Here is a 7693-nt window from a genome sequence, read left to right on the forward strand (position 1 = left end):
GCATAAAAATAGTTTTATCTTCATTAATTTAGCCCCTGTCCTAATTCGACCCGCGTTGTTAATCTTTAAGTTTAGTTATCCCGTATTTTGTTTTTCATTAATGAGCTATTAAGTGGTGGCAACTGTCCTGGTTTATGAATTATGTATAAGACACTAGTTATAAGATACATGTACCGTTTGTGCCCAAATAAACATTAAAACATAAATGATTTTTTTATTTGCATTAATTATTTTTATGATTTTGACCCATGTTTTTACTGATATGCGTTAAAACTGTTAAATGACAAACGAAACGGTCAACGCCATCTATACGACAGTAGGCCAAAGCAATTAGCGCCCTCTGAACGAGAATCAAATTTTCTTGATTTTCGAGGCACGTTTTTTCCTTAGATTGTATCCATCTATTACGGAGTTATATCTTTGCCTGGAGTGACCTAACGCCCCTCGATTTTTATGTGTGGCGCACTTTAAAAGATCGAGTTTATTCGAAACCTCTTGCAACTCGATTGCACATGCGTGCCACTGACGTCAATTCAAATCGTCAGATAAGAACGCGATTATTTAAGAGCAAGCAGGCGGTCATTTTGAAAATAATTTACATTAAACTCAGTGCTCAGTGCAGTCCTCATATTTCCGAATACAAGCGATAGCTAATCGACATTAAGAAAATAGAAGCACTGTAATTACATAACTACATCAGCCATCAGCTATTTCTTGAATTTAATATTTCCTTCGGTTACCGGGATTAGTACTCATTTAAATGAAACACTTTAAAAAGTTTAAACTGACTAAATCGCGTGCATTGGCTACATCCCCGTCATTACAGCCCTCGTTGTCACAGGGTAGAATTAAGACTCATTCTGTTTTCATTCTACTCTGTTACAGTACGATTGCTGTAAAGGTTGGGGATGTAGTCAATCCTACATGATTTAGTTCATTTTAAAGTACTCATTTTAATAACTATTTTTTGAATTATTTGTAGGATTTCTCGGAGATTGCAATAGTTTTGCAGTATTTCCATCGCTCCCGACCCGTGGGCCAACCGCTACGTCCAACTGGTTGCACCACGGGTAAGTAAAACTACCCGTGGTTCGACTATCAGTACACCTTTTTTCTGTGCTATTTTGTTATGACCTGTGGTACAACTTGTAGGTAGACTTATGTATGAGATGTGGGTAGGGGAGTGAATGAATACAGTCTTAGCAATGCACTCGTTGTTTCAATATATCATCCTGCCCAAATCAGTACTTTACATGGCGCAGTCGGTTAAAAGTAATTGTTGAATCGTTATAAGTTAACGGGATTACCTAGATTAACTAGGATATTGAGTGAAGTGGAATTTACAAAACAGTGTGTTGCGACTAGTGGAAAATGGATACAGTTCTAAGGCCGCCACCTCCATTTTGTTTCGAAAATACTCTCTCAAGCGTTACGTCGGGAAACTTAAGTAGACAATGGTTAAAGTGGAAGAAATCGTTTGAGATATACTCTAAAGCATGTGAGCTTAGTAAAAAAACTGAAGACGTACAAGTGAGCATTTTATTGCATGTCATAGGAGAACATTGTCGCGAAGTCTATGAACAGTTCACAGATAAAATAACTACAATAAAAGGGTTATTAGAACATTTTGATAAATATTTTCTACCAACAAAAAATCTGACTATCGAGCGGCACAAGTTTTTTCCGAGAGGTCAACAAGAAGGCGAGTCCGTTGAACAATATACATTTGAGTTAAACAAATTAGCTATGACATGCGAGTTCAAGGACCTAAGGGACGACTTAATAAGAGATAGGCTAATTTGTGGATTGAGAGAAGACTCGATGAGGGAACGTTTACTTCGAGAAAGCGAGACCTTGACCCTACAGAAAGCCGTGGATATGTGTCGTATAGCGGAAATGTCACGCATGCAAGCAGGCTGTATTAAGCAAGAGGATACAATAGTAGATTGTGTCACAAGGGAGCAAAATGACATATTTACGGCGAGGGCGTACAATTGAATCCTAAACGAAGCGAAGGATTCTATGTGTTAACGCCCAAGGTGAAAATAATTTTGCTACCATGTGACACATACTGCTTTTCACATCACCTATGAGGAAATTACATACATATATTAGGTTTCAAAACATTATTATTTTAAGCAAAGATCGATACGGACAAAGTGCCAAAAATATGTATACACGACCTTAGTATAGGTACATACTTCTGGCACTTTGTCCGTATCGATATTTTCAGACGTGACTGTACCAGGCGCGGATACAGGGGGGGGGGCACTAGGGGCAATTGCGCCCCCCCCCCCCGAACCCCTGACACAAGACTCGGTGCAATTTTTCAACAATTGACTAAAGTATAACGAAACTGGGTCCTGTAATACAGGGTTTCCTAGCTCAGGACACAGGGTCGTGATTTACTGTATGTTTAAATTTACACAATAAACTTTATTTATTTTTTTCATTTTCAATTGGAAAAAAATACTTAAATATGAGTACAACAAATAGTTTCCATGAACCCGCGGCTCCGCTCGGATTTTGACAAAACAGTGCCCGCAAGCCGCGCGAAGAGAAATTACGTAAACATTTCGACGGATATACGAGTATGAGTATACATATACAATAACACAACGCTTTTGATTTTATACACTCATAAGAATCGTCTCGTCTTGATAAATTAACTTTTATTTTGTTGTTAGTTTAATTTTTTTTACAAACCCCAATCCTTATACCTACGATTTATTTCTACCATTTTTGTAATTTGGCAAGAATTTGCCCCCCCCCCCCCCTGAATGAAATCCTGGATCCGCGCCTGGACTGTACTGACAAATTAAAAGTACCTACAGCTCATAATTATGTACCTTATATCTTTTCAAAGACAGCAGCAAACACCTAAAATGATACAATGAAAATCAAGTACATTATTTTTGTAGATTTTTCTGGTAACAAATTAGCTCTTACCCCTTTGAACCAAATCTTCGCAAGAACACTATGAAGACTGATATCACTTATATTTATTATTATAAAGTTATTGATTTAAACTAAGTATTTACAAATTTATACACAATACAGAACCGCATAATTATGCTTTGGGAAAACATAGAAAATATTTGTACAAAACTTTTTAAATATTAACTTTTTAAATTGCATAGAGAAGTATGGCTGCGTTTAAGGAGACCTAAAATGTCAAAATAAAAATTAAATTATTAAACGAATGTTTTTTACGTTTCTTTGTAAATATTACGCTAATTAATTAATTTACTTAATTTAAATATGCTATTTATTAATTTAAAATATGCTAACTACATTTATTGTTTACAATTACAACAAAATATTATTTAAGTTAGAAAATTGTATGCACGTAATCGATTATAAAGAAATTGTAATCGATTATATGCATACTAATTTCATCATTATGTCTTTGTGTCAATATTTCATACTGGCAACAAAATGTCCTTGAACAGAAAAGTGCCACTTTGATCCCTCCTAGCAGGGAAGAAAAGTTCCCTTTTCGAATAGGTGATGTGAAAAAGAGTATAATGTATACGAGCTCACGACTAAGGCTGAGGACAAGCAACAACAGTGTGAAGTGCACTGGGTAGGACGTCCTGCAAAGAGTCGTCCTGGATCAAGTCGAAAGTGCCGAGTCGCGGTCCGGCGCGCCCGTGACGTCATCGCGCAAAAACGCGGCGTCACACGGAAACAACCGTAGGCAGTGTCATTATTGTGGATCGAATCATGAAAAGTTTAAGTGTCCCGCTTATGGTCAAAGCTGTACTAAATGTCATAGATCTAATCATTTTGCGAAGGTGTGTCGTATGTATGCAGTACAGGAGAATTCCACGGATCAGGTATGTCTCATTAATTCTATAAATAAAAATAAGCGCTGGAGTGTGGACATTTTAATTAACGGAGCTAGCATAACGTTTAATTTAGACAGTGGGGCTGATACCAATGTTCTGCCTTTGCGATTTTTACCGGAAATCGGGTATAGTGTAAACGACTTAGTACAGACTCGTATCAGATTAACAGCATACTCAGGAGATCAAATTAATGTTGCAGGCAAGTGTCACTTAAAAGTAAAATATAAAAATAATTCCCACATTGTAAGTTTTATTATAGCGGATGTAACATCACCAGCGGTACTAGGTAGGTCGACTTGCGAAGAATTAAACTTGGTTAGGCGCGTTATGACTATAGAGACCTCAGGCTTAAATAGTTGTTTAGGAATGTTAGATGAGTATGGGGATGTGTTTGAAGGCATGGGGTGTTTACCCGGCGAATATAGGATACAATTGCAGCCTAATGTGCAGCCAGTCGTGCATGCGCCGCGTAAGCTGCCACTGGCGCTGCGGGATGCGGTCAAAAATAAGCTGGATGAAATGCTGGAGCAACAGGTCATCGCGAAGGTTGAGGGGCCCACGGACTGGGTCAACAGTATGACTGTCGTGAAGAAAGCTAATGGAGACCTTCGTATCTGTTTGGATCCTCGAGACCTAAATAAAGCTATTCGTCGAGAGCATTTCAAATTACCTACTCTGGACGAGATTACTACGAAATTATCGGGTGCAAAATATTTTAGTACTCTGGATGCTAAACACTCATTCTGGCAGGTAAGGCTACACGATGAGTCAACTGACCTTTGTACCTTTAACACAGTGTTTGACAGATACAAATTCCTTCGTATGCCCTTCGGAATTTCTTCCGCATCGGAGGTTTTTCATAAAAGGCTATTCGAACAGTTCGATGATATAGAGGGCGTAATACTCTTTATTAATGATTTGCTTGTGTATGGAGAAACGGAAGAAATCCATAATACACGTCTTCGTCAGGTGCTAGACCGGTGTAGGAAAATCAACATTAAGCTAAACAAGGATAAATGCAAGGTGGGACTATCTGAGTTAAAGTATTTGGGGCACAGAATATCATGCGAAGGTATACGGCCAGATGACTCGCATACATTAGCTATTAGAGAAATGCCTAAACCTGAAAATACTAAGGATTTGGAAAGGTTTTTAGGGCTTGTAACCTATGTTGGCAGCTTTATACCGCATTTGTCAGAAAGTACCCATTTGCTGAGAGAGCTACATAAAAAAGATATAGCATGGCATTGGGATGATAGGCATCAGAAATGTTTCAATGAATTAAAACAATGTCTAGTGAGTCCTCCCGTACTACAATATTTTAATTTAGAAAAATCGGTCACGATTTCGGTTGATGCAGCAAAAAACGGGTTAGGTGCTTGTCTTATTCAAAATGGATTGCCAGTTTGCTACGCGTCGCGCTCTTTAACTAAAGCCGAGCAAGCCTATGCGCAAATTGAAAATAAATTCAAAAAATCAATTTCAAATATATCTATGTACATTGTACAGACGTGACAGTGGAAACTGATCACAAGCCACTAGTAAGTATAATCAAAAAGCCTATTGCTAGTGCCCCGGCACGTCTTCAACGAATGTTGCTAAGGTTACAACCATATACATTTGAGCTGGTGTACAAGCCGGGCAAGTACCTTTACGTGGCAGACGCGCTGTCGCGCGCGGTGGCGCCGGCCGACTCGAGCGCACCACCTGAGAAGCCACTAGATCATTTAGAGATGGAAGCGCAAGTATGTGCCGTGGCCGTTGACAACCCCTTAACTGATTCACATTTCATAGAAAAAATTATAAAAAAAGGTTGGCCCACACATCGAAGTCAGCTGGAAAATATATTACGACCGTATTGGGATTGCAGAGATGAGTTCACAATCGCATATGGCATGGTATGGAAAAGCAATCGTATAGTTATACCTAAATGCATGCGTCAGTCCATGTTAAAGAAAATACACATAGGACATTTGGGTGCTGAGAAATGTAAACTGCGGGCTCGAGAAATCATGTACTGGCCCAATATGAATACGCAACTTGATGACATGATATCGCGCTGTCAAGCCTGTTTAACTTATCGCAAAGAAAACTGCAAGGCACCAATGATATCTCACGATGTTCCCATGAGACCGTGGTCAAAAATAGGAGCTGATATATTTCATTTCGCTGGTTCATCTTTTCTAATTGTCGTTGATTATTTTAGCAAATTCATTGAAGTAACAAAATTAAATAACATGACATCATCTCATGTTATCGATCAATTGATCAACATATTATTTTGTAGACAGGGCGTTCCGGAAACAGTTTTTACAGATAATGGACCGGAATTTTTATCAAGTTTGTTCCATAACTTTAGTAAAAATTGGAAATTCATTCACATGACATCATCACCTAGGTACGCACAATCGAATGGCCAAGTCGAAAGAGCAGTACAGACGATAAAATCAATTTTAAGAAAAACTAGTTGTGACAATACAGACTATAGATTAGCATTATTGGAGTTCTTAAATACGCCAGTCAGTGATAGAATAGCCTCTCTTGCGGAGATATTAAACAATCGCAAACTGAGAAGTATCTTGCCGTGTTCACCAAATTTGTTAAAACAAGCTAATATTATTTAATTAATGCACGGGTTAGACACGAACTTAAGGCGCGACAAGAAAAACAAAAATACTACTACGATAGGGGAGCCAAAAATGTACAAACTTAACAAGCGGGTCAGCCAGTTAAAGCACGCATTAATGGTAACTGGGTGTACGCCACGGTGGTGGGTCTCGTAAGTCCGAGATCTTATTCAGTAAAACTGGAAACGGGCAGGTTACTTCGTAGGAATCGTCGTCAGCTGATAATAGACTCGCCGCGCCGCCCTCCCGCCCGCGCGGATCCCAATTTATATGATAGCATAAACCTGCCGGTCAACAATTCTCGCGCTGCGTCAGACATGACATTCAGTCCCACTGTCCCATGCTCTCTAGAAATTAATAACTACAACAATTCTGGTAATAATTATGTCACACGTTTTGGCAGGACAGTGAGACCTCCTGATCGGTGGGGATACTCTGACCTAGGAGTACCACAACGCAACTAAGTACCTAGGTATAGATCATATAGATATATATGGCAACTGCATCAGATTTGATTTGTAATAAGTTATCAAATAATAATGTATTGTAATATTAAAATAATATGTAATATTAACTAATGTGAGAAATGAAATTAATTAATTAATTTATAACTAATTATAAAATAATATCAACATTGTAAAAGAAAAATAGGCAATGTACGTATATTGCATGTATAAAAAGATAAATAAAAAATAAATAAAAATAAAATTGTATCTTGCATGTTTATATTTGTGCGAATGATTTTGCATGTAAGAGAAAAGTAAATGTTAGATCAATAAGGAAGTATATAAAACTGTTACAACAATGTTCCCCCAAATCAATGAAGCAAAAATGGTTCATTACAAAACAAATGTACTTAGTATAAGAAGGCTACTGTTGTGATATATATAGGTATATTAAAATAACATTAACTTAACTACATAAAAAGATGTTCATTAAAAAAAATTTTTATATTGTGATTTATTTAGAAAGTAAGTAATACACTTATGCCATTTTGTTTATAGAAAAGAAAGGGGTTGTAGGTAGACTTATGTATGAGATGTGGGTAGGGGAGTGAATGAATACACAGTCTTAGCAATGCACTCGTTGTTTCAATATATCATCCTGCCCAAATCAGTACTTTACACAACTGAGGGGCAATTGTCCAACTAGTATATGAACCACCTCTATGTCCAACTGGTTGTACCACGGGTAAGCAAAACTATCCGTAGTTCA

The 7693-nt window shown here is 37.7% G+C and overlaps 1 protein-coding gene across 1 annotated transcript; it reads left to right on the forward strand.

Annotated features, from left to right (window-relative positions):
- The first annotated feature begins 1199 nt into the window (after window positions 1-1199).
- LOC134753750 (uncharacterized) lies at window positions 1200-6899 on the forward strand. Its single transcript, XM_063689688.1, has 4 exons — window positions 1200-1950; window positions 4290-4461; window positions 5361-5596; window positions 6882-6899. Exons 1-4 carry the CDS (start codon window positions 1372-1374, stop codon window positions 6897-6899), a joined length of 1005 nt encoding a protein of 334 aa, XP_063545758.1. The 5' UTR covers window positions 1200-1371.
- The last annotated feature ends 794 nt before the right edge of the window (window positions 6900-7693 follow it).

This window comes from Cydia strobilella, chromosome Z, assembly GCF_947568885.1.
Source record: "Cydia strobilella chromosome Z, ilCydStro3.1, whole genome shotgun sequence".
In the NCBI taxonomy this organism is placed as follows: Eukaryota; Metazoa; Arthropoda; class Insecta; order Lepidoptera; family Tortricidae; genus Cydia; species Cydia strobilella.

Excerpts from the sequence above, each read along its gene's own strand:
- LOC134753750 (XM_063689688.1), top strand. The coding sequence starts at position 1,372 with ATGGATACAGTTCTAAGGCCGCCACCTCCATTTTGTTTCGAAAATACT. Across the intron at positions 1,951-4,289 it reads AGGATACAATAGTAGATTGT|CCTAATGTGCAGCCAGTCGT; the intron begins GTCACAAGGGAG and ends ATACAATTGCAG. Across the intron at positions 4,462-5,360 it reads GAAAGCTAATGGAGACCTTC|ACGTGACAGTGGAAACTGAT; the intron begins GTATCTGTTTGG and ends TACATTGTACAG.